This window comes from Strigops habroptila, chromosome Z, assembly GCF_004027225.2.
Source record: "Strigops habroptila isolate Jane chromosome Z, bStrHab1.2.pri, whole genome shotgun sequence".
NCBI lineage: Eukaryota > Metazoa > Chordata > Aves > Psittaciformes > Psittacidae > Strigops > Strigops habroptila.
In genome coordinates this window covers 21872415-21898685 of record NC_044302.2, presented here as the reverse complement: position 1 = coordinate 21898685, position 26271 = coordinate 21872415, and the positions used below count along the sequence as shown (strand labels likewise).

The window sequence follows — 26271 nt, the reverse complement described above, 5'->3', positions numbered from 1 at the left end:
TCCACAGTGCAATTGCCAATTTTGAAATTGTGGCTTGGATGCTGTCTGGGAGATAAAGAGAACACTTTTTTCCTCAGGAGCCTTTCATCCAGGCCTGTATGACTTTCTTAAAGAGAAGATGTCCATCTATCCTGGGTGGCCTTGCTCCAGAAAAAGACCAGCCCAAAAGTGCTCAACTCCCTCCAGAAACCTTGGCAACTATGTTGGCATGTCTTCAAGCTTGTGCTGGGTAAGGATTATATTGCTTATGTGGAATGTGTAATCTGTTTGCAGCTTGTTTGCTGGCGCATGGTCATAGCTGGTTTGGAATTTCACATAGAGAATGGGGTTCATAAGAGTAAATAAGCTTGCAGGCATAGATCCAGAAGTCTGTTTAATTTTGCACTGAAACTTCTGTTGTAGGGTAAGTCACAAGAGTTTGAGTGCTCCTGTCTTTATAATCAGGTGAGCTGATGCTGGTGACGGGGGGGACGGCTGTTAGTCAGATTCTGGGTTGTTAATGACTAGATACAGGGATGTAACTTGGACAAGAAGGGATATAGGCCATAACTACATAATGGGACAGCATGTTGGAAAACAGTGACTGTGGAAAGAATTTTGTGGTTGTGTTAAGCAAACGCCTGTGTGGTTGCTACCCTAGCAGAAAGGGCTAATGCAATCATTATGTGTTGGAGCAAAGTGGTAAGAGGTGGTGGTAATGTAATTGATACTGAAGCTAGACATGTGTAACTTCTGTTGTTTTCATTTGAGACAGTCTGGAAGTAAAGAGTGAAAAACATCCAAGATCTTTTTCAAATCAGATTGTTAAGCTAACATCAAGAATAAAAGGTGTGGGTCATAGGGAGCAGTTTTATCTGCTAGAGGGAGGGGTGGACTATAGAAAGGCTGATGGAAACTGAAATTGGGCAAACCAGTTTTTAAATACTGGTTTTTAAAATGGCTGAATGTTGAAAAATATTTGTGGTGCTACTTCTTGCTGCTCTCAGATCAAGCTGGTATTTAACTGCAGCAGTATTTCAGAAGTGTAGCATAGTGTGACATGTGAGCCAGAGGGACTGGAAGCTGGAGGTGGTGCTAGGTCTGGTGTTAAATTTTGACACCGAAAGAGTCTGGCATGTCTCAGTGTGTGTTACCTAATGTAAGGGTTCTGTTGTGTCCCTTGGTTTAGCCAGTGTTGCCTTGAAAGATTTACGAAACATTTTCAAAGATACCCAGGATGATTCATGGCTCTGATGTAGATGCCAGGAAATGAGCATCAACATAGATTTATCACGATGAGCGTTTGATCTAGAAGGGAATTTGGAGTAGCTCTAAGATTACAAGATAAAGGGTTCTCCTGATTTCTACTGAGACCTGTGCAGTTAAACTTCAAAATGCTCTTTGAATATCTCTTCTGAAATATAATGGCCTAGCATGCCTCTTGAACTGAGAAGATGGCTGTTACTTTTCAACTCAAAGTGCATCTTCTGAAACTACAGTTCAGAAATTACGTTTATTTTGCATGCTACCACATCCAGATTTTAGAGGTTTGATAGTTAATTGTAGTCTTGACTTGCATCTAACATCACTGTGTTCTGAATCTTAATGTGTTACCAAGTTTTATTTATTCAATTAATTCCAAGAGCTACTAGTTCTCTACTGGCACAATTCTCTCAGCTTTTGGTTTCTTTTTATAGCTACTTGTATTCCCTTTTATGCAAGAATGTGACCTATTTGCAGACATTCTCCATTCGTTATTCTCTTCGAGCTTTTAAAAGAAAATGCGTGGATTTCTTTCATGAAGCAGTTGCTTTGATTAGCTCTGGTTTCAGTCACAAATGGAAGCAAGCATTGTGAAGACTAGAAGATTAAGATCACGGTAAATACTAAATATGTCTGGGAGAGTAGTTCAACTTCACCAGCTGAAGTCTTCCATGTCCTAAATCTGTGATTTAGGAGCCTGCTCTTTAGTTAGGCTGTAGTTTTTCTTGTCCTGCTTTGTGTCCAGGGAGATGCTTTTTTTTAGCCACCACGACCCCGCATGTTCTGAGACTCTTTATTTTTGGTGCCACTTGTTTATCACTGGTGAGCACTGCAGTTGTGACATCATGTAGCAGAGAGGCTTCAAAAAGCAATAAGTGTTTCTTCTATTACTGAGTGCTTTTATAATGAAGTTGGGGTGCTTGTGGGCACCACAGGCTGACCAAGCTTGTGACTTGATCATAAAGTGCAGATGAGAAGTCCTCTCCTGAAGGAGGTGCAGTGAGTTGAGAGGGCAGCAGCGCCTCTTCCATGTTGTTGTGTCCAGCACAGCCCTCCCTAGTGTGTCAGTGTGGGGAACAGTCATCCCTTCTCTGTCCCTGCCTCAAGAAGAGAAGAGGCTTCTGGCTACCTGTGCCCAGGGGAATGAAAAGGCCTTTTCTTGCTTTGTAAAAATGGTTTAAACTCTGTTATTCCAGCAAGCTGGAGCTTCCCTTAAGCTGATAGTTTTGCTCCTCTAGAGCTGTCTGACCGTTTGCCGACTCTCCTCCTTACTTGCGTTTCAAAGTTCTCTTACAGTTTTCCTTTAGTTCTCTTCTGGGAATGGCACTGATTAGGTTGGACACCTGAATATATTTTTACATAAAACTTGAAAATATGGACATTTTCTTTAAGATGTAGTTACCAAATCATGCCTACCTGTGTACTACTTGATATAATTTGCCTCACATGCAGGCTTTTGGTGGGGTTTTTTGTGGAAACTGCAGTTTTGTACTATCTAAAACTACTGTGATGTTTGCATCTTGATTCAGTGTGTCCTTTGATATGATAAAGAAGTTAACTTTCAATCTGTCTAGATGGCAGGACATGGTATTAGTAGTTTGCTCCAAAGCACTAATGGCCTAACTGGTCACCATCTCAAACTATAAGAATGTAAGCCTGGTTTGGTCTTCATTGTGGACTGTTATCTACTACAAAAAAAAAAAGGGAGAGCAAAAGATGGTGATAACCATGTGTGATCCCGACTCTTCAGTCCCCAGTCCTGTTCCCTGGTTAGCTGCAGTGCTGTACAGTCTCGGAATGCCTCCTGCATCAGAAAAAACCTGTTCTGCATGTTAATTGGTCATACATACATTTGAAATATTGAGATTTCTGAGAATGTGGCATTGGAATGTAGGCAAATAAGTTCTGTAGTTACTGAGCCTACCACGTGCCATGCTCAAAGCCCTGTCTTCAGGTCTGGGTGCACTTTCTCAAAGCAAATCCCTTTGGGTTTTTTTCATTTGAAGTTAGGTTTCTGATTGCTCTTTTATATTCCCCCAAGCTCCTTACTTTTAAAACCTTTTGCCTTGGTGAGAGGGTGTTAAAGCATGTAAAGGAATCAGCTTATGGAACAGTTGACAAAATGTTTGTTGCCCTGTATGGAAACCTGCTGACCAGATTCCCCTGTCTTGGGTGAGCTAATAGTGTTGAAGAGTAACTGGAAGCTGTTAGCTGTGTGTTAGCCTGTAATGGGATACTTGCCAAAGCTGAAGGCTGATCTGCACTTTGTTTTTCTGCCTTAATCATCAGGATGGTTCCTCTTTCTTTCCCTTTCCCCTCATCCCAGAAGCTGTGCAGTAAAAGCTTGTGGAAGTTGAGTTAAAATGAGGAATCTTCAGACGAGGATAACAAGGGTGCATTGGTATAGTTGCACCATTGCAGGAAGAAATCTGGTGCTTTAGCTGTCCTCACCAAAAAGGTAGAACTAAAGTTCAGGAAAGCCAGAAACAATTGGCTCTATTTTCCAAAAGGAAAATGTCAGTGTTGTGTTAGTATGTTTGTGGTTAGGTATGTCAGCAGCAGAGCTGGCTTTCCTTCCAGCTTGGGAACCTGGCAGCCAGACGTGGAATACTTTGGAAAGAAGTACTGGCTGCTCTTGATTGTGCGGTGTCTTCATTCTGAAGGTTGAGTTCTGATGGTGTTTGAGTACAATTTCCTTGATTAGTTAGGTTTTCTTTCTGTTTTCGTTTAATGTTAATGCATGAAGCATGTCTTTCAGTTCAGAAGGATAAATTTCAGTGGAGCAGCTAGTGGTATTTGCCTCTCATTTTTTGTCTTCTGAGTGTGTAGCCCAAGCTTTAGTCATGTAGTATCTCCTCTTTTTGAGAGACCTTGTGTGTAGTGAGGGTTCAGAATGGGAATAATCACAAACTGTGATGTCTGGGACAGGAAGGAGCCTTGAGGAGCAGATTTGAGCAAGGGATCACCGCATCATTATTGTGTGGTTTAATTCATGAGGCTGAGCTGTATAGAGCCCATAATGTGCACAACAGCAGACAAAGTGTTGTAGATAGTCTGCTCTTCCAAAGACTGCTGGAGCCATGTAGGTACATATCCCAGCTTTCTGTAAGTCATTACTTGCTGGTGTAACTGTAAAGCAGTATATGCATTAGTGGAAACAAAGGAGTATTCTATTGGAGATTAATTTTTAGAACTACAGTTTAGAATTATCTATTTAAATATAGCTGTTTCTCTTGGGACATGTTATAGCGCAAGTTTTGCAAATAACAATGTAGCTTCTGCTGGTGGTGGTTTTGTAGCTTCTATTAGTGAAATGTGACCCCAATTTCTGTAAGAAAACCAAGTAAATCAGGAGCTTTAGTTTGAGGACTGTTGCATGGCTCACTATCCTACTTCCATGTTGTAGGAGTGTTTCTCAGGAGCTGTCGGAGACAATCCTCACCATGGTAGCTAACTGCAGCAACGTCATGAACAAAGCCAGGCAGCCACCACCTGGAGTCATGCCCAAAGGACGCCCGCCCAGCGCCAGCAGCTTGGATGCCATCTCTCCTGTACAGGTAGATGAATAACGTGATGTGTTTTTAGAAGCTGGTGTTTTACCACTAGTTCCACTGCACTATTTAAGCTCTTTTCAGCAGGACTATGTAAAACATGATCTGGCTCCCTTAGTTTTATGCTTGCATGTCTAGATAACTTGCTTGTAACTACAGAATAATGCCTGAGGGTTGTAGTTCAGAATTATCTTCATGAATGCCTGTAAGATAACTGAAGTATAGCAGGATGATAGCACTGAGGAGGGATAGAGATTTGGTTTATTTAAAATAACTGTTTCTTTTGAAGTGCTAAAATTTACTAAGACTTTTGAAAATTAAGCACTGCCTTTGAACCTCATGTGTCTTGTTTGTAGCTTCACTGGCCAAGCAACAGTGCTAGAGCGTAAGGACTTGTTATAACTGGGGCTCTTCAGCTCTCAACTGCTCTTTTAAAAACAAGGTACATTTAAGCTACTCCCTGCCACTCATCATCCTTTCCTCCTCTGAGAGCAACACATTACAGACAGGTTTTGCTTCTAGCAATTACACTCAATATCAGATTCGAAAGCAGTGACAAGTTTTTTCACATGCAATAGTGGCAATTCAGCATTTCAGAATGTCTGAAGCATCAGTAGATTATTGAAACTAAATACAGAGAGCAGTTTCCTTGTAAATTGTTGCTTTACTGAAGTTCCTCATCAGATGTACCAAATATCTTGGCAACCTGCTGCAAATAACTGATGTGAACAAATGGAGCAGCGGATGTTATCTGTAGTCATGCTGTCTTTTGGGTAGGAAACAGTTTTCTGCTGTTGCTAGTCAGGAGCTCTTAACTTACTGCTTTGTCAGCTGGTATTGTGCCTTCCCTCCTACTCATCACTGAGTTATTAATGTGAAGACTGCATTCAGGTATTTAGCTGTGAAACCTGGGCATAACAGGGTCCTTCAGACAGTCAAAAATACTCTGTAAGCTTGATATGAAATAGCCTTTAAGTCTTGGGGTGATGTCTGAGGTTGCAAACTGCAGAACATGAACTACTCTAGTACAAACATGCTGCTACTTAACAAGCGTTTACTGTTGTTAAACTTAGGTGGAGACTATGGAACAATTGGTCTTTCTGTAAAACCTCTGATAGAATAGGATTTTATGGGATTGTAGAATTAAAAGTGAAACAGCATTCTGTAGACAGACTAATCTTTTGGGGGTGATCTGGATGACTTGAGAACCATGCAGTAACCATGCAAAAAAGCTCTTCTCAGGAATGTCTTGATATGTTGCTGTCTCTATACAAAAGCTGCCAAAAATCAGCTTGATGGGGGTTCATGGATGTCTGTGTATAATCTTCCTTTCTTCATTCAGATCGACTCGCTTGCAGGAATGGCATCTCTTAGCTTAGGTGGCTCAGCTGCTCCTCACACACAGAGCATGCAAGGTTTCCCTCCAAACTTGGGCTCTGCATTCAGTACTCCTCAGTCACCAGCAAAAGCATTCCCCCCGCTTTCCACCCAAAACCAGACAACGGGTTTCAGTGGCATCGGAGGACTGTCTTCACAGCTTCCAGGTACTGCTATCCCAGTGGAGTGGTTTGTATTTATGACATATTGGAACTAAGGCACTATTACTGCTGTGGTTGGAAATACTGGGCTGACAGCTCTATGTCACATGGGAGGGAATTACACAGTCCTTGCTCCTAGGTTGCTGCTGAAATTTTGGAATGTTGCAACTGCAGTAGGTAAAAAGTTTGAGAATCAAGAGGGGTGAATTTTGACAGATTTTGGTAGCTTTATTGTATGTTAGGACAGAGATGAAAAATTGCATGAGAGAAAATTGCATGGTATTAGACAGTTAGGAGATTCTAGAGCTCCGAGTCGGAAATGACAAGTGCCTGGAGTGATGAGTGTGTACTGTGAAGGGTACAGCTGAGATGACCCGCTGTTTGCTTTTCAGTAGGAGGTCTTACTATGGGTTTCCTTTTCAGTAGGTGGTCTTACTACGGGTAGCCTGACTGGCATAGGAACTGGAGCCCTGGGCATTCCCACGGTGAACAATGACCCCTTCGTGCAAAGGAAGCTGAGCACATCTGGACTGAACCAGCCTACATTCCAGCAGAGTAAGATGAAACCTTGTAAGTGGTAGTGTTGTCTGTGGCTGTGAAGTGTGACTGTGGTCTGCAGTTAACCTGCATTTCCTTCAGGGGAGGCTTGGATCCATAGATAGTAAATATTAGAAAAGTGGCTCTTTTATTATGCGATTAGTCTGGAAAAGGTGCCGTTAGTCTGGAAAAGGTGTTTCTAAACTTCTGTATTGAAAGCTTGCCAAGTGGCTGGGGGAAGGGTTAAAAAGCTGTTAGCATAAAAACATAACATGATTTGCATGAACAGTGTTTGTGTCGTTTTTTGTTGTGCTGTGTTTTGAACAAAAGTGTTCTCCTTTTTACAGAGAACTGTATGCATCTGGTAAGAGAGTGATTTTGGGTTTGTAACAAGGCTAAACAAAGCTACTAGGGTAAGGTGCTCTTGCAGCAGAGAACTTGACAGGTCAATCAGTGAATCAGATTGCAATACTGGATACAGATAAGACTAACAAAAGTTGGTAGGGAGATGGTTTTTGGAAGGAATAATTTGGTTCCTAATATGGAGCCATTATCCTTTATTCATTTATGCCTCTGAAGTACGCTCACAACTAAATGTTCAAACAATCAACTCTTGCCTTTAGGAGGCATAGCCGTATGCTAAACCTTCCACACTGGTCGTACTGTGCGTTTCCTTTGATAGCTCCTCCATGAAAGCAAAGTTACTGATCTGTACAGGTGGAGGCAGCTGTATTGACCATTGGCTTATATTTCTGGGCTTGAACATCCAGTGCAGACTTGCTCAAAGCTCAGTCAGTGAAAGTTTGTGTGGAAGTTTGTCTGCTTGTTAGTGTTGTGTAGCATGCTTTAGCCTGTTTGCGTTCATCTAGTTCAGGCATCACTGAGGTTAGTTTGGGATGCAGTGGGATCTAGGCATGCATCAGTAGGAGGTTAATCCTATCTTAGGATACAATTCTTTTGCATAAATACAATATATTGTATATATATTTTTAAATAACAGTTCCTGGCTACTGGAAAGGTTAAATATCCTGCTTTTCAGGAAAACTAGCAGGTTCTGTATAGATTGGTAGAAGAGTTGAATAGGACTAGATGAAATCCTGGCTACCTCAAGTTGTTCTGAGCATGATACCTGTTCCCTTTTTTAACAGCTGACTTATCTCAGGTGTGGCCAGAGGCTAATCAGCACTTTAGCAAAGAAATAGATGATGAGGCAAACAGCTACTTCCAGCGTATTTACAACCATCCACCACATCCAACCATGTCTGTAGATGAGGTGAGTTCCCTTCAGTACCAGTTGCATCACTTGTCCAGCGACTTGCTGTAAACTTGATGGTAATTACTTGCTCATGTATTAGTCTTAGTGGAAAATAATAAAGGCCTCGTGGTAGATGCTTGCAGCATTGCTTTTTTGCTTGGTTGAAGTTGTATATTTCTTAAGACAGGGTGATTTTGCAGTAAACTTGCACTTAGTTGTTACATTCAGCTTTGGCTTTTAGATGTCCAGTTAACACTCCTGAAATGATGCTGAGTGGGAAGAGTTCAACATGAAGTGGAAGCTCGTGTTCAAAATAAGTGCTAAAGTGTGCCTTTAAGCAGTCTCTATAAGTTACACTTATCTTGAATATATTTGTTTTTAAAGTATCTAAAAATGACTGCAACATCCAAATATATGAAGGTGCCTGAATTTCTACCTTCAGAGCTTTGATAATTATTTTGGTTAGTCTCAATGAGAGTAATTATCAGTCTCATATACTTGCTCTTTGAAGTACCTCAAATTTATTTGAATATATTTGTGTGGTTGTGAATTATGGAAGGCACTGAACATTAATTTTCATTTTTCTAATTTTGAAGCAATGAAGTAGGCAGCCACATAAAAGTTTTATGTGAAGACAGTTACTGAAAAGAAAAGGGAGATAACTGAAGCCTGGAGAGGAAGCTTGTTGTAATGGTGTAGTGTCTACTGGCTAACATGAGGGTTTTTAAAGCAGCTATTTTGCAGTCAAGTATGTGGTAGTGCAGCTTACCTTAGCAGCTGCAAGCACTCTTGAAACCTGAAGATGCAGAAGAGCTGAAATATAAAGCAAATCTGTTGGTAACGATTTCCCATTTCTTTGCAGGTCTTGGAAATGCTGCAGAGGTTTAAGGACTCCAACATTAAACGGGAACGAGAAGTGTTTAACTGTATGCTGAGAAACTTGTTTGAGGAATACCGCTTCTTTCCCCAGTACCCAGATAAAGAGCTGCACATAACAGCCTGCCTCTTTGGTGGTATCATAGAGAAAGGACTGGTTACTTATATGGCATTGGGCCTGGCCCTGCGCTATGTTCTTGAAGCCTTACGAAAGCCTTTTGCATCTAAAATGTACTATTTTGGTATTGCTGCACTAGACAGATTTAAAAATAGGTAAGTGTGGGGTTTGGTAATATTTTAACAAGGCATTACATATACTGTTACACCTTGAACCTGCTCTAATTGTGCAGTACAAGAGTGCTTATATGTGCTAGAAATTTACACATCTCAACTTCAGGATTACTTTAAAGATATGCTGTACTGAAACAAAATGTGCTAATGTACTAGTTAAAGGGTGACTTTTAAAAATCAAAATGTTCAGTGTGGTACCTGTATAAATGCAGAGTAAAGCGAGATACTGAAACTACATCGTGAACTTGTTGGCAAAAGTAATTCAGTGAAGTGTTGAGTTAGATGAAGTTGTCAGCTTGTTAGAAACGGGGTGAATGTAATTACTCTTTACAGGTGCATTCTGATGGAGTGCTGTTTGCACTATTCGTTACTGAAAGCTGGCTAGGAACTAGCTGTAGGACTTTGGTTTAACGTAGAAATCTCAAGTATTCCAAAAAGTATCTCAAAAATAAAAGCTTTCTCAAAGCTTTTACTGGATTGCGAAGAAAGGAATCTGTCAAGGCAGGCTGCTATAGCATGCAGGATTGTATAGCCATGAGGAAAAATCTCCATTCTGGAAGAAGATACTTGAACTTGAAAAGCATCAGAAAGCTTACTGGAATTAGATATGAGTAGAAATGTGTGGACTCATAAGCAAGGAGCACTTTATTTTCTAGCCCTATTCTCCTTTTATAGTTCATCTGCCCTGGAGTATTTCATCTGTAATAAAAGCTATTACTCGCAGCATTTGTTGGATGGATATCGTGTTGTGGAGTTAGCTGAGCAGAATGAATAGAAACTCCTAAGGCTGTCATACTTGAGACATAGCCATATTCTTACTTTTCTGGAGAACCATTTTAAGCAGGACCTAAAGATTTTACTCTCAGTGAGTAGTAGCAGCATCTAGCATTCACAAGTAGAACTATAATGATTGGTGTGCATAGGTGAAGCTCAGGTGTTAGGGGTACTTTGGTTTGCTGTTTAAAACACACTTAGCCAGACTACACATGACTTATCCAACAATCTTACTGCAAAAACTGAATATAAATGCAGTTGTGTACTCAGTCAGAAGCACAGAGATGTAGGATGAGTTGCTGTGAACAAATCTTGTGTTTTGCTGTTAAATGAATTCATTTCAAATGGGTTTTACAAGAAGAAGTACTTTGTAGAAGATGCTTTGTTTATAGCACAGCTGCTGCGAGGAGTCCAGAAGTAATTCTGTGATACAGCATGGGAATGAGATGCTAGTGTTACATCTGTATTTCTCTGTAATACTGTTTCTGGCCTGGGTTTATGCTTCTGACTGATAGATGTTTTGTTTGACAGGTTGAAGGACTATCCCCAGTATTGTCAGCACTTGGCTTCTATTAGTCACTTTATACAGTTCCCACATCACTTACAGGAGGTGAGTGTTTGTGTTAGCACACTGGCTTTCTATGATTTTAAATTCTTTTGAGCAAATTCCTGTTTTCCTTTGGAAACATAATCTCACCCGTCACAATTTTAGGCAGTGTACATCAACAGAATCAAATGCCTTTTCTGTAAAGGTTTTGCTGTAGGGTATGGGGGAGCAGGTGAAGGGGGTTATAGGGTACCTCTTCTGTTTCCATAAATATGTTTGGGTTGCTTATGTAGAAATAAGAGCCTGACTATAACTGCATGATCAACCAGTGCACATACCTGTGCACAGAGGTTTTCAAGTGCTTCAGTGGATTCATATTCCAGTCCCTTAAGGATTTTGAATTTTATTCTAAAATAGAGGGCATTCTCCTATGTTTATAATTTCATACTCAGATGTGCTAAAATAATCCACATAAAGGTGAGGAAGAGTGAGAAAAATGTCATTCCTGAAGGTCTGATCAGAGTAATAGGAATACCTTGTAGTCCAAAGCAGTGTTGATCACAGTGTCTGCCTCAAAGGTGCTTTCATTGATAGAAATACAGAAAAGGTAATCTCTCAGTGGCAGAGTTTTAGAGCATGATCTAACTAAGGAAAAAAGTCAGCTTTAACATGAAGGTAGAGAGGCCATCTCCCCAGACCTGCACAGTCCAGTATGGTCTGAAACCTATTAGTGAAACTGTGTTTGTTGTTACCAATTTCTGGGTAAATGTATTACAGTGAGGAAGAAACTAATTTTCTACTGTGTAAAATCTTGAAATTGGCAATTTCAGAACTGTGGTTTTGCTTACTAATTGTGAACTTCAGACTTTACCATGTCTATGTAGCTGTAGGAGTCCTTGGGGAAGACTTCTTAGCTACTTTGCTGCACAGCTGCATGGAATCATAGAATGGTTTCGGTTGGAAGGGACCTTAAAGCTCATCCAGTTCCAACCCCCTGCCACAGGCAGGAACACCTTCCATTAGACCAGGTTGCTCCAAGTCTCATCCAGCCTTGCCTTGAATACTGCCAGGGATGGGGCAGCCATGGCTCCTCTGGACAACCTGTGCCAGTTTCTTGATACTCACACATTTCTCTTAGGCTCTTCTCCTCTTTTGTTCTGCTATCCCAGGCCTGCAGGGGTGGGGTTTTTTGGGTAGTGGTTTGTAATATTTTAAGGATGTCAAGTCTTTTGATGCTTGATGTCAACCTGTTGAGGTCAGAGGTAGAGCTTGAGGCTCCTCTTCAGTAAGAAAGTAAGTAGTGACAAGATCTTCTTTATAAGGCTAACTTGTAGTTTGCAGATTCCCTTAATGGCATGACTGTCAAGTATTTTAAAGATTGTTGGCAAACCTTTATATTGCTTGTGCTAAAACTCAGCCTGTTGTTCTGTTCTTGCATGTGAACTTTTGTATGTGCTTTTTCAGTACATAGAATATGGACAGCAATCCAGAGATCCTCCTGTGAAGATGCAGGGTTCAATCACCACCCCTGGAAGTATTGCACTTGCCCAGGCTCAGGCCCAGGCCCAAGTTCCAGCAAAAGCTCCTCTTGCTGGCCAAGTCAGCACTATAGTAACCACCTCAACCACCACCACTGTTGCAAAAACCATTACAATCACCCGGCCAACTGGAGTCAGCTTCAAGAAAGATGTGCCAGTAAGTAATCTGTCACATCAGTGCCCTTACTGGGTCTTGAGAACACTTGCTGCTCACTAAATTATATTTGACATAGCAGTTCTAACTGCATTAGGTTTTCCAAATCTTTAGTCACTTCCATAAACAAACCTCTGAACTCAGTCATTACAGGGTTGCCTGAGGGTATATAGAGCTGTTATTGTGTGGTGACTGATGCACTGTAAATCAAGCCTGTCTTGCTCCCTGGTACTGTTTGTATAGTTCTCTTAAAAGAAGCTCCTCAAATTGAAGGAGGCAAAAACCAAAGGTAGCTGAAAGTGTTGTGAACAGACTGGGGTGGACAGTCCATGGTGTAGCTGTTAATATCTTTCACACCTGATTGTTATATAGATAGTAGCATTCTTCTGTGGAGTACTGATCATAGTTTGTAGAGTAAGAAACCCACTTGGCTTCGTTAGAATGCTGACTGAAACAGTAGATGTCACCTGATGAAGCTCCATTCTTTTTTTTCGCTTGACAGAACAGAGTAAAAGTTTCTTCTGATGTTGCCTCAAGGTATTGTCTATTTTTAACTTCTTGTTTTCCTTCCAGCCTTCCATTAATACTACCAACATTGATACGCTGTTAGTAGCAACAGATCAAACTGAGAGAATTGTGGAACCTCCAGAGAATGTCCAGGAGAAAATTGCTTTCATCTTCAATAATCTGTCTCAGTCAAATATGACACAGAAGGCAAGTATGGAAGAACTCCAGTAAAACCAATTTTTCATATATTTCTGGAAATCCATTCTAAAGTGGTGGGTGATTTAGTGTTTCTACTAAAATTCCAACTTGCAAAAAATTGGGAGGGAGCACACTGTAAAGAAATGGTAGTTTCCAACACTCTGCTTGAACCTCTTTGGAGATAAAATTTTTCAGGGAAAGGAGAGCTGGGTAAAAGATAGCTGGTCTTCATCTTGCTTTCTCCTGCAAGTTTCCTTGCTTCTGTATAGCCAAATCCTTTGTATTGAAGTGTTCTAGGTCAGTAATGCTCTGTTTTCAGGAAAACAGTTCAATTATATGCCCAGAGTAATTACTGCGTAGGCCTTCCTGATGTTTTTGTCATTTGAAAGAGCTGTAAAATACTAATGCAAGTTTCTGAAAAACATTAATACAAGTGTCATGGTTTGAGCCCAGCCGGTAACTGAGAACCACGCAGCCGCTCGCTCACTCCTCCCTTTCTTCCTCCCCCCGCTCCCGGAGGGATGGGGAGGAGAATCGGAAGAATGTAACTCCCACGGGTTGAGATAAGAGCAGTCCCATAACTAAGGTATAATACAAAACCACTACTGCTGCCACCAATGATAATAATGATTAGTGAAATAACAAGGGGAGAGGATACAATTGCTCACCACCCGCTGACCGATACCCAGCCCGACCTGAGCACTGATCTGGGCCTTCCGGGTAACTCCCCCCGGTTTATATACTGGGCATGACGTGCTGTGGTATGGAATACCCCTTTGGCCAGTTTGGGTCAGGTGTCCTGTCTCTGCTTCCTCCCAGCTTCCCCTCCTCCCTGGCAAAGCATGAGACTGAGAAAGTCCTTGGTCGGAGTAAACATTACTTAGCAACAACTGAAAACATTGGTGTTATCAGCGTTGTTCCAGGCTGAAGGTTAAAAACCACAGCACTGCACCAGCTACTAAGCAGGAGAAAAATGACTGCTATAGCTGAACCCAGGACAAGAAGTTTGAACAAACATTCACATCATAAGTGGGCTGGGTACCATTTAGCGTTGCATGGCTCAGCTGATGGACTCTTGTATTTCAAGCTGGGTTTCTGCGAACCGGTGGAGATCTGCAGTACTGCTGACAGCTAAGCTGTCTGTCTGGTGGACAGATTGCTTTAACCTAAGATGCCCATATTTATTTTGCAGTTACCTGGTAAAAAGCTAAGTGAGGGAGAGGTAAACTGTTATGTCGTGCTGATTTTATGATTGTCCTTATTGATTGAGCGGGTCTTCGGATAATGAGATGCTAATTTCAATGCATTTTTTAAAAAACAACTTTAGTGTTAAAAGCAGTTGACTGACCATAACCATGTTGGTCAGAGCCAACCCCAGAAGTTCTTGGTCATCACCTTGTATTTTCTGTGGCTTGCTTTTTCTTTGGTATGGAGACAGGTTGAAGAGTTGAAGGAAACAGTGAAAGAAGAGTTCATGCCTTGGGTATCGCAGTATCTTGTGATGAAGAGAGTCAGTATTGAGCCTAACTTTCACAGCTTATATTCAAACTTCCTTGACACACTTAAGAATCCAGAGTTTAATAAAATGGTTCTGAATGAAACCTACAGAAATATCAAGGTAAGTAGCACAAGTTTTCTAATACTTGGGTAGATTTAAAGATTTAGGAGTGTGCTGTTTTCCTCCTGCTGTTTGCTTACTATGTTGGTGATCTTCAAAAATCTACTTGGTACCTTAAAATTGAACTAACAGGTTACCTTAATGAATACTAAGATTCTTCTGTTTTCAATCAAGAATGTATGAAAGACTTAATTCAGATTGTATAATGAGAGGGCAAATCTGCATTTGAATTCATTTATGTAGGTGAATTTGTGTGAGGCTTGCAAATTATAACCTAGGGGAAAATTGCTTATGGTCTAGTTCTTTTGTGTGGGGGAACTATAGAGATTAGAAATCATAGTCTAAAAGAGGGGGTGTAGCAACCAAAATTTACTAGAGGGCTAAGATAAGGCGAGGAGGAGGCAGAAGCAGTAGCTCAGAAGAGACGAGAGGGTGAAACAAGTTTGTCAAGCAAGCACTATTTTTAAACCTGTTGGTGGAATTTCCTGACCACCATGGGTTACGCTGTAGTGCAAAAGAATCTCCTGGCTCTCTAGAGCACAGCTGACCTTGCTCTGTTCAGCTCGTGTTCCTCTAAAGCTAAGGAACAGAAGTATCAGCAGAATACTTGTGAAATGATTTAAGTCTTGAAATAAGAATTAAATGGTTTCCCAAGAAGTGCAAACTGTAGCCTTCAGGTGTGTGGTGAAGCATTAAGAAGCAGCATTACCTTGACAAGTTAGAGTTGGTTAAGCAAAGAGTCATAGCAGTCTTGACAGAGTAAATGGGAAAGTCTGGGAAATTGTAACCCTCCTTTTTGACCCTCCTGAAAGGAAGGGATTTTGAGATCATTACAGGGCAGATTTACAGGATGCTGCCTTGAAGTGAAGGCTGCTCTTGATTATCTCTGTAATGTGACTGGAGCTCAGAACTTCATTATTCCAAAACTTTACGTCTTTGGTCAGATCAGCTGTTGGATTTGAGTTTTGAGTCTGATTATCTTCTGGGTGTTGCTTTAGTTGCATTTTTTTCGTTAGGTGCTACTGACATCAGATAAAGCTGCAGCCAACTTCTCAGACCGTTCCTTGTTAAAGAACCTTGGTCACTGGCTGGGAATGATTACGCTGGCAAAAAATAAGCCCATCTTGCATACGGTGAGATTTCGCCTTTATTGGTTTGTTTGGTGGGAATTGGTATGCTGTTATGGGGTAGCATAGGGTATTGGGGACATTTTATCACCTTACTGGTGTCTCTTTTTTGTCCTAAGTACAATGTATGATTCCAGAGTCCGTCACTGAAGACTTCTAAATATTTTTTTTAAGATCAGAAAAGTTAGTAGGAAAGCTCTTGCCAAAATAAATTAATAAATCCCTTGTAAAAATGTGTATCTGTAAATCTTTGCTCAAGAAATAACTGCTGCTTAGCAGTATGTAAAATTCAAGGACTGTTGTGACTCATCCTTGCCAATATATTCCCTATAAGGAAATAGGGTTTAAGTGGAATTTTTGCAGTGTGGTTTCTGTTTTCCCCATCTTCTTCCCCTTTTGAGCTGTTGATGTATTTTTCAGGATTTGGATGTGAAATCGCTACTGCTGGAAGCATATGTAAAGGGACAGCAGGAATTGCTTTATGTGGTGCCATTTGTTGCCAAAGTCTTAGAATCCAGTGTCAGGAGTGTGGTAAGTGATTTTGTGCTGGCAGAGTTGTTGCTCGAATAGCAAAACAATTATGACAAGAAGTAATTAGCTTCTTTCACAAAAGGAAAACGATTGCATTGCATGGAGAGCAAGAAAAGGGATGACAGGGCTTAAAGTGGAGGAGTTCTGTTTCGAGTGAAAGTACATGGCCTCTGCATTTTTGCAGTCTAGGTGGTGTGAGCTGAACTGCACAGTGGTGTATCCCTGAATAGAACTCTGAGAAACATAACGATGCCATTAAAGAGGTTTTAGGGTAGATTTATTCTTTGGGTTTTTTGGGTTTTTTGGGTTTTTTTGTTTATTCCCCCGTTCCTCTTTGACCCTGGTCAGCTCTTGTCAGTTCTGCTTAACATTGAACTGATCTCGCAGAAGGACCAGGTCATTGTGTTTCCAGTTTAATGTTCAGCTAGCTTCCTAATCTAGTTACAGTCAAACAGAGTACTAAATGCAACCCTAATTGCAGCTGTACAAACTTTTCCATGGCTGTGTGCACGCATAGCTGTTAGCATGTCACAAATTTCCAGTGTTAAGTTACCCAGATGTTTGTAATACTGTTCTCCTCTGTCTCTTGCAGGTCTTCAGGCCTCCAAACCCATGGACAATGGCCATTATGAATGTTTTAGCTGAACTACATCAAGAACATGATCTAAAAGTAAACGTCTGGTTTTTTTCTACACCTGCTGAGTGTGAGGTTTTCTTGATATACTGGTCAAGAGGGATGTTGTGAAAGACCAAATTTCACTTCTTTAGCATGGGGAGAATTGGGCATTGCTTAATGTGGTAGGACTTGGATGGTCAGCATGCAAGATATTTGTCTAATCCTCAGTCACTGTTAAAGTCTATCAAAGGCCTGGGGTTAGAATGGGAAGTTTGGGAATCAAGCAGCCCAGTAAACATTTTGGGTATTTTCCTTGTGACGTAACCTAAACTAGACTTGTTGTGCAGTTGAATCTGAAGTTTGAGATTGAGGTACTCTGCAAGAATCTTGCACTAGACATCAATGAACTGAAGCCTGGAAGCCTCCTGAAAGATAAGGATCGTTTGAAAAATCTGGATGAGCAGCTGTCTGCTCCAAAGAAGGACGTGAAGCAGCCGGAAGAGCTACCACCCGTCACAACAACGAGTAAGTACATCCAGAATCCAGAACTGCTCCACAGAAGTTCAAATAAGACAGGTTATGCTACTGCAAAGAAAAATGTGAAGCTACGTACGCTATTGTCACATTGCTGAATGCTTGTGAGCACTTGGATAGTTTTGTGATAGAAGATGGGAAGGGAATGGGAAGCTATCCTGAGGAATAATTCTATACATGCTCTGTGTAGCTACTGCATAGAAGAAAGTGAAGCAGGATGATCCATTAACAAGACATCAGGAGCTAAGCTGTGTTGTAACAAGCAGCTCTATTAAAATGTGCTGAAGCTAGTTTGGTACCAATCATTAGGAAAATAGAGAATAAAAATTGCTTGAGAAGTTTAGGAGGCTTCATGATCAAAGTGCAAAACTACTTCTTAGTCACTTGCTGGTTTAAATGAGACTGATATACTTCCACTATAAGCATTTGCTTTTCAGTAATGGTTCAATACAAACATTCTTATATTCTATAGCTGCTTCCACAACTCCGGCTACCAGCACCGCTTGTACAGCCACAGTTCCTCCACAGCCCCAGTACAGTTACCATGACATCAATGTCTATTCTTTAGGAGGGTTGGCTCCACATATTACCTTAAATCCAACGGTAAGTTTTAGAGCTGACTTGTTTTGCGGTAAGAATTCTTACCACCAGTGTTGCTACAGATCTCAGTGGGTGGGAGCAGCAGTTTGTAAGTTGAAGTTATTGGAGAGTCACTTCTCAAAAGTAATGGGGTGGTTGTGCACTAACAATCAAATGGAGAACTTTAGGGGTGGTTAGTAGTGGCATTAGCAATCTTAGATCAAGTGATCTTTCATTGTGACATTAATATGAAGTTTATTTCTGGCAATAAGTTTCAATTGGGACAGTTGCTCTTGGGACTTAAGCTTAAAAGGAGCTTCTGTGCTCTCTTTGACCAGTCAGTGACCTGGCTCTTAAATTAGTCTTTGCATTGTGCAACTTTGGGAGAAAAACAATCATATGTCTCAGTTTCAGAATTGCCAAACATTGTAATAGCTGCATGCGGAACATGGGAGTGCCATGCTGCAAACAATCTATGACAGTAAACTTTAAAGTTGTTAAGAAACTGAATGGGGGGTGAAAAAAGGGGGGAGTGAGCAAGTGGCTGTGTGGTTCTGAGTTACCGACTGGGCTTAAACCACAACCCTAGGGTAGGCGGGTTTCTACTTTACTTTATCCTCACTTAACTTCCCTAACCCTCCTCCAGATCCCGCTGTTCCAAGCCCACCCACAGTTGAAGCAGTGTGTGCGGCAGGCGATTGAGCGAGCGGTGCAAGAGCTTGTCCATCCAGTGGTGGACCGATCTATTAAGATTGCCATGACTACTTGTGAGCAGATAGTCAGGAAGGACTTTGCATTGGATTCAGAGGAGTCACGAATGCGTGTGGCTGCGCACCATATGATGCGGAACCTGACAGCTGGGATGGCCATGATCACCTGCAGGGAACCTTTGCTGATGAGCATAGCTACCAACTTGAAAAACAGTTTTGCTACTGCGCTGAGGGTAAGAGCCGCATCATCTGAAGCTTACTTCCAACTTACAGGACTGTAGACATCCAGCACTAGCAAATCAGTTCGCCACACTGTAGACTTGTTGATTAATTATGTGTCTTAACTAGTGTGGAGCTTAATTTAATGGACAAAAGTTTCATGACTCTTGCAGAATTACAGCGGAAAGACTCTGCTGAGGTTACAGCTCATGTCAAACACTCTAAGGCCTTTAAGGTGGATCTTGCTTTATTGCTCACAAGCCTCTCAACTACCTTTTCATTTTGCCACCCTGTTCTCTCCAGTTTGATCACATCATGAAGCCTTGGAGTGCCTATCTTTCTTGTGGGATTTGAGGTAGAAAAGCTAGAGTGGGGAGGACAGAGTTGATTCTGGGACCTTCTGGTGATGCCTTGGATTGTTTCAGCATGCATGCTTGAAGCAGATTTTATTCACTTGTGCTGTTAGCAGATATGTAGAGACTCTTCTGCACAGCTGTGAATTCATTGCGTTTTCTAGAGGCTATTGAATTCATAGCTTTACCTTCTTGACTAAATGGAACAGTTTGTGACCTGCTGGCCAGAACAGCAGTTGCTGAATAATATCTGTGCTTACCATCAATGTCAGCACAGACACAAGAGCATGAAGATCTCAGAAAGATCAAGACAGAGATCTCTTTCAGGGGTTTAAAAGAGAAATAGTTCAGGGACTGCCTACCTCTTGCTTAAGGGCGTGTCACTGTCTCCCATCTGGTGGGGAGTGACAGTGTAAAGGCCCTTTTGCAGCAGCATTGCCCTCTTGCATGGTAACTACCTTGAGGGGAGGACTTAATGTTCTGAAGGGAGTGCAAAATGTTACAAAGAATTGCATCTGCAGGTATGGGATGATTAGTTTGTGCTGCAAATCCCCGGTCTCAAATGCTTGACCTTTCATAGGCAGAACTTCAGGTAACGTGATTGCTAACATGAAGAGCAGGAAAAGCATACAAGTGATTCTTATTCCATCCATCTTAAACACAAGGATGGGAGTAAACAGTTTTACTATTGCTTTGTTCACATGCGAGCTCAGCCAGTGACTACTGTTAGCTCCTGTGCTAATTACAGTTCAGAGTTTGGGTGTCAAGCTGGTAACCGTAAAAGAAAGTGCTGTTATCCTCTGATAAGAGGGATGGAGGTACTCCTTTGGTATGCAGTCTTGCTGTGATTCATCCTTGAATAATAAAATGGTTTGGGTTGGAAGGGACCTTAAAGCTCATCCAGTTCTAACCCCCTGCCACAGGCAGGGACACCTCCCACTAGACCAGGTTGCTCCAAGTCCCGTCCAACCTGGCCTTGAACACTGCCAGGGATGGGGCAGCCACAGCTTCTCGGGGCAACCTGTGCCAGGGCCTCACCACCCTCGCAGGGAAGAACTTCTGCCTAAGATCTCATCTCTGTCTCCCCTCTGTCAGGTTAAAGCCATTCCCCCTTGTCCTGTCCCTGCAGGCCCTTGTCCAAAGCCCCTCTCCAGGTTTCTTGTAGCCCTTTTAGACACTGGAGCTGCTCGAAGGTCTCCCGGAGCCTTCTCTTCTGCAGGCTGAACAAGCCCAGCTCTCTCAGCCTGTCTCCAGAGCAGAGCTGCTCCAGCCCTCACAGCATCTCCGTGGTCTCCTCTGGACTTGCTTGAGCAGGTCCACGTGCCTCTTGCATTGGGGGCCCTAGAGCCGAACACAGTAAGATACCAGATATAAGGTATGAAAGAGGAGTAGATCTTAATGGGTAAGCAAATCCAAGTAGATTGGACTGTTTGCTGCACCTTGTGTATTCTGTTTCCAGTTGGAGTTGCTGCTTTGCACCCTTGAAAGTAAGTCCAAATGTTCAGGGTTCTCTCAAACCAGACTCCAAGAAGGAAAGAAGAAAATCTGTATCAGAAAGGGAATCCACTGAAAAACAATTAGGACTAATCTTCCATTTAGTGATGTACCTTTGTATCTTCTGATTACAACCTAGGAAGTGGGTGAACTTTTACACTGTGATGTGAGGTTTGTTTTTCCTGCATTAACATCTGTCATATGTGCGTCAGCCCAAAGCAGGGCTTTATGTCTATGCCCTATGGAGACAGGTTGATGGAGAACCTCCTCCTGTGTTGTTCCTTGTTTGAAAGTCTTTGCTATCATCTTGCCTCCATGTTTTATTCAAAGCTATGCAAAATTAAATTTACTGTTGTATATTCCATGCAAAGAGAGTACATTCTTAAGAGCATTCCTTTTTATTGCTCGTGTTCTGTAAAGGCAGTGACACAGATTTTAAGGCTAGTAAAATACAGGGGAGATGTACAGCCTTCACTGATGATTGTGATTTTCAATAGGCAGCCTCCCCGCAACAGAGGGACATGATGGAGCAGGCAGCAGCCCAGTTAGCACAGGACAACTGTGAGCTGGCCTGCTGCTTTATCCAGAAGACGGCTGTGGAAAAGGCAGGCCCTGAGATGGACAAGAGGCTCGCAACTGTAAGTATGGGACTGATGCCTTTTAGAAGCATTATATGTGCTCAAATACATCCAGACTCAGTGTCTAAAATCCATTGTGGTGTTTGGTTGTTTTGGTTTTCTTGCGCCCTCCCCAGGAATTTGAGCTCAGAAAACATGCTAGACAAGAGGGTCGTCGGTACTGTGATCCTGTTGTGTTAACTTACCAGGCTGAGAGGATGCCCGAACAGATCAGGTTAAAGGTGAGGATATAAACTGAGCCACACTCTGATGTGGCTCTTGTCCCCCTCTTGGTAATGAAAAGTGGGTTGCAGAGCTTCAGCTGAGCAGTCCTGGATATTGCTAGTCTTGTCTGCTAGTGCAACTGCTATTAGCTTGATTAGTAATGGAATACATGAATATGTTGGTCCAGAGTGTTCCTATAATTTTTCTCAATTCCTAGAGGACCTTGAAAGTCCTGTCTCTTGTGCTGTGTTGCTCCTTTCACTGAAAGATGACTAGCCTGTTTCATTGTCATCTTATGTTTTATTCCCTTAAAGGACATATCTTGTGCTCTCAGTAGAGCATTTATCTTGTCATCTGTGGATGAAGCCAGTATGATAGGACCTCAGTGCAGAGCAGCTGAATCCTACTTCTTGATGTCCTAGCCATTCAATTTAAGAGTGTGACTGAGCAGCTATGTGTTACACAAGCTGCCTTCATTTCTTACTGCCACAGTGCTTAACAATGAGATTAATGCCTGTACTTTTCATTGCAAAGGTTGGAGGTGTGGACCCAAAACAGCTGGCTGTTTACGAAGAGTTTGCACGCAATGTCCCTGGCTTTCTGCCTACCAATGACTTAACTCAGCCCACAGGATTCTTGGCTCAGCCTATGAAGGTAGAGATTTCTGAATTGATCGGTTTGTGAGTACTATAGCCCTGTTGGTGAATCTTGCGGTACTTGTGTCCCTTGCTAGAAGACTGGTAAGAATCAGGCTTAGGAGTAGTGGTTGTAAGATGCATTAGTTTTATGTTATGATTAGTTTGACATTAAAACTTAGATCCAGTCTTAGAATGTAATTTGTAACCCAAACTGGGACAAGATCTGCAAGTTGTGATTACCACATGTAATTTTAGCAGCAGTGAAATATTTTATTCAAATCCCATGTTACTTTTGCGGTAAGACCATGGATGGCAAGCACGGATTTTGAGACAGCAGACAGGTTTTTGTATGCATTCTTGGTCTTAAGGACTGCTGGAATTGTTTGCTAGTTATTTCCACAGCTTAATTTGCTCATATTTGTGTATTTAAAATGCCAGCATAACTAACTGGAGTACTTCAAAGGTCTAAATTCTGAATACAGAATAGCCAGTCAGTATAAGTTGCACAAATATAATCCTTGCAAAAATCACTCATTCCCACTTTCTCTTAAGCAGCAAGCCTGGGCTACAGATGACGTAGCACAAATCTATGACAAATGTATGGCAGAACTGGAGCAGCACCTGCAGTCCATTCCACACACCTTAGCCATGAATCCTCAAGCTCAAGCATTGCGCAGCCTCTTGGAGGCTGTAGTAGTGGCTCGGAACTCCCGGGATGCTATTGCTGCGCTTGGACTACTGCAGAAGGTGAGTGTTAGCAACTCTTCTCCTGTAATAACTCACCTAGAGTTTATTACTCATCTGGCTGGTGGATTACCTTGCTGGTGACTGTGTACTTTCATGCATCCTGTGGATCTTGCTTGGTGAACAGTACTGAGCAACTGCTGTCTTTGGAAATTCGGTAAACAAAATTGGAAGAGAGTCATGATGTTCACATGGTGTTTTGTACATGTGGTGGCCAGGCTGCTGTGGAAGAAAGCAGGTACAGAATCCTGGTACTTAGAGGAGTTTTGTTCACATGAGGCAAGTACAGAGCTATTGCACTCAGGAACAGTCTTTGATTTCAGAATGATTTGTAGGCTAAGATGACATTTGAACTGCCTATATAGGTAGATATTACTGAGTATAGGACCGTATTTATAGTGACATACTTGGGGATTGTATTTTGCAGTAACTGACAAATGAATATGCCTGGTGGGTTGACACTGGCCAACAACCAAGCATCCATTTAGCTGCTCACTCATTCTGCTTCTCTTCAGGACAGGGAGAAAATAAAGGGAAGGCAAGATGTCTTGTTTGTTCAGATTATGGCAGTTTAGTAGGGAAAGAAAAGCTGTGTGCTTTTCAGCAAACAGAACAAAAATAAAAATCATTGCTTCCCATCAGCAGGCAGCTGTCTAGCCACTCCTGAAGCAGGACGTCAGCACATGGAACATTTGCTTGGGAAGGCAGTGAATGCCCCCCTTCATCCTCCTTTCCCTGAGCTTTTATTACTGAACATGATGTCATATGATATGGAACATCCCTTCATTCAGTTTAGGTCAGCTGTCCTGGCTGTGGTGCTTCCCAGCCTCTTGCCCATCCCCAGCCTGCCAAATGGTGTGGGAGGCAGAGTGGGAAAGAAAATCTTGATGCTGTGCAAATGCTGTTCAGCAACTGGCAAAACACTGGTGTGTTGTCGACAGTGTTTCAGCACAAATCCAAAGCACAGCACCTTATGGGCTGCTAGGAAGCAAATTAACTCCATTCCAGCCAGAACTAGTAGACTATACCAGGAGAGGAGTGTCACAGTGAGCTCTAGGAGCTGAGCTGGCATCTGTGCCTCATTATTAGTGCAGAGCGTAGTGACACGTGTGGATGGTGGAAGGATACAGATCTGTCTACCTGAGGATCCAAGAACAGCATCAAAACACAAGCTGGAGGGAGACTATTCTTGGCTGGTAGTGCTTGTACCTGTTAAAGATCTAATCCTGAATAGGACTTGCCCATGTAAATTTTGCTGCCCCTGTAAGACTCATCTTCCATTTGCTATAGACTAGCAGAGGTGTGTCTGAGTGCTGCAGCTCTTTGTCTAAAAAACCTAAGAGCTAGCCTCTGGCAGGTTCTGCATATCTCCTTCCATGTCGTTTTTCATGAGCCATATGCAGAATTGCGTTTGAGAAGGCATTGACTTAGAGAAGCTGCAGCACAAACTAATGCAGTCTTTCAAACTATTTGGTGCATGAAGTGGGGCATAGAGAGGCTTGTTTGTGGTGGGACAGCTGCGTGCAGTAAACATGTAAATGTCATAGTAGCTGGTAAAATCTCACATATTCTCATCAAGGGGTCAACACAATAACTAAATTGGTTTTAGCAAATCTCAGGCTTCTGGTGATAGCTCTTGCTGATGTAATTTGCAGAAGACTTGGAAGAGGACTTGTTTTTCCCTCTGCTAACAGGTTGCATCTGTTCTAGGCTGTAGAGGGCTTACTGGATGCCACCAGTGGGGCAGATGCTGACCTCCTGCTTCGCTATCGGGAGTGTCATCTGCTTGTGCTGAAGGCTCTGCAGGACGGCCGTGCCTATGGATCTCCATGGTGTAATAAACAAATTACTAGGTCAGTTATGAGACAATAGGAACATTGATGTAGCTTTCATCATCTTTTGGGAGTTCCTGTGTATTCTGAATCTCTTGCCTGTTAATGTTTTGCATTGCTGCAGTTTGGAGAGACAAAGTAACTAGCTTTTGTCAAAAGTAACCAGATCATATAATGCTGCTTCATCTAGAACATGGTAGGAATCTTCAATGGTATTAGACGTTAAAAATGCTCTGGGGGTTGGGGTTTTTTCCGTCATTTTACAGAGAATGTCTCTGAGCTGTCACAAACTATGTGGCATGGCATATCCCTGCAGCAGGAGCACTGGTGCTTCAGTGAGACAGCTGTGCCAGCTTGTCCTTAGAAGAGAGCTGCTTCTGCTGAAGCTCTTGAAGGCATGTTGTGACCGCTTTTGCAGGGCAGCAAATGTTTGAGGCTGATGGCTGTTTTCAACTCCAGCATTACCTCAGGGAATGCTCTAGAAGAGACTTCTTCTGGAGCCAACTAACAACCACAGTGAATGGCACGGTTTCTGAAGTATTAGATTTGAGTTGCTTCACTTAAACTGTGTTAAGTATGCTTTTTAAAAGCAGTTCAATTCTTCAGGTGCCTGATTGAATGCAGAGATGAGTACAAGTACAATGTGGAAGCTGTGGAGCTGCTGATCCGCAATCACCTTGTTAACATGCAGCAGTATGACCTTCACTTGGCTCAGGTAAAGCGTACCTGCTCTTTTGGAGGAGAATGGTGATGGTCAGTCCACTTCAAGATTTGTGATTGAACTTTAATTTCCTTTCTCATGTTGACAGTCCATGGAGAATGGCTTGAACTACATGGCTGTGGCATTTGCCATGCAATTGGTAAAGATCCTCTTGGTGGATGAGAGAAGTGTTGCCCATGTAACAGAGGCAGATCTGTTTCACACAATTGAGACACTCATGAGGATTAATGCTCATTCCAGAGGAAATGCCCCGGAAGGGTGAGATTGAAATACTGTGTGGTATATTACTACTTGTGCTCATTTACAATTTGAATATTATGTAGACAGTGTCTCAAATCATACAGCTTTAAACTTTCTCGAGGGCTGCAGTCCTATCCTGCAGTTAATGCTGTTACTCCAATGTAATTGTGCTAATTTTTATTCCAAAATAGAGGCAGCTGCAGCATCATGGCAAACTGAATGCTTAAACAGGAAAAATCCTTCTGTGCACTGTACTCCAAAATGCCCTGGTACTCTGAGAAACTTGCTTGAATTCTTGCCTCATCTCAAATTTGGGCAAAATTTTTACCCGTTCAGATGTTCAATATCTAGGTGTTAATATGTTTATTTGTTAATCACGAGCAATTCATCAAATTAGACAATCCTTTTTGCTTCTTTAGACAATTTTGGTGTCTGTGAAGCAATCATCCACCAGTCGTGTGCGGC

The 26271-nt window shown here is 42.0% G+C and overlaps 1 protein-coding gene and 2 non-coding genes across 12 annotated transcripts in view; all 3 read left to right on the top strand.

The window, feature by feature from the left end:
- LOC115601151 (CCR4-NOT transcription complex subunit 1) overlaps positions 1-26271 on the top strand; it is a 60401-nt gene that overhangs the window by 23922 nt on the left and 10208 nt on the right. For 2 of the 10 annotated variants that reach the window (XM_030470756.1, XM_030470751.2), the window contains exons 16-38: positions 78-229; positions 4649-4799; positions 6136-6337; positions 6758-6886; positions 8017-8141; positions 8986-9272; positions 10596-10674; positions 12076-12306; positions 12877-13017; positions 14447-14626; positions 15643-15759; positions 16174-16284; positions 16877-16954; positions 17248-17425; positions 17907-18037; positions 18660-18956; positions 21287-21427; positions 21544-21648; positions 22166-22285; positions 22822-23016; positions 24724-24866; positions 25452-25560; positions 25655-25824. In XM_030470756.1, the coding sequence (XP_030326616.1) occupies positions 78-229; positions 4649-4799; positions 6136-6337; positions 6758-6886; positions 8017-8141; positions 8986-9272; positions 10596-10674; positions 12076-12306; positions 12877-13017; positions 14447-14626; positions 15643-15759; positions 16174-16284; positions 16877-16954; positions 17248-17425; positions 17907-18037; positions 18660-18956; positions 21287-21427; positions 21544-21648; positions 22166-22285; positions 22822-23016; positions 24724-24866; positions 25452-25560; positions 25655-25824 (3572 nt within the window). Of the gene's footprint in view, positions 1-77; positions 230-4648; positions 4800-6135; positions 6338-6754; positions 6902-8016; positions 8142-8985; positions 9273-10595; positions 10675-12075; positions 12307-12876; positions 13018-14446; positions 14627-15642; positions 15760-16173; positions 16285-16876; positions 16955-17247; positions 17426-17906; positions 18038-18659; positions 18957-21286; positions 21428-21543; positions 21649-22165; positions 22286-22821; positions 23017-24723; positions 24867-25451; positions 25561-25654; positions 25825-26271 lie in introns of all 10 variants that reach the window. The other 8 variants (XM_030470748.2, XM_030470753.1, XM_030470747.1 and 5 more) reach the window with 6 other exon arrangements.
- LOC115601435 lies at positions 5113-5243 on the top strand. The gene has a single exon (XR_003989353.1). It is a non-coding gene; the product is annotated as a small nucleolar RNA SNORA50 (small nucleolar RNA).
- On the top strand, positions 15080-15218 carry LOC115601434. Its single transcript, XR_003989352.1, has one exon. It is a non-coding gene; the product is annotated as a small nucleolar RNA SNORA46 (small nucleolar RNA).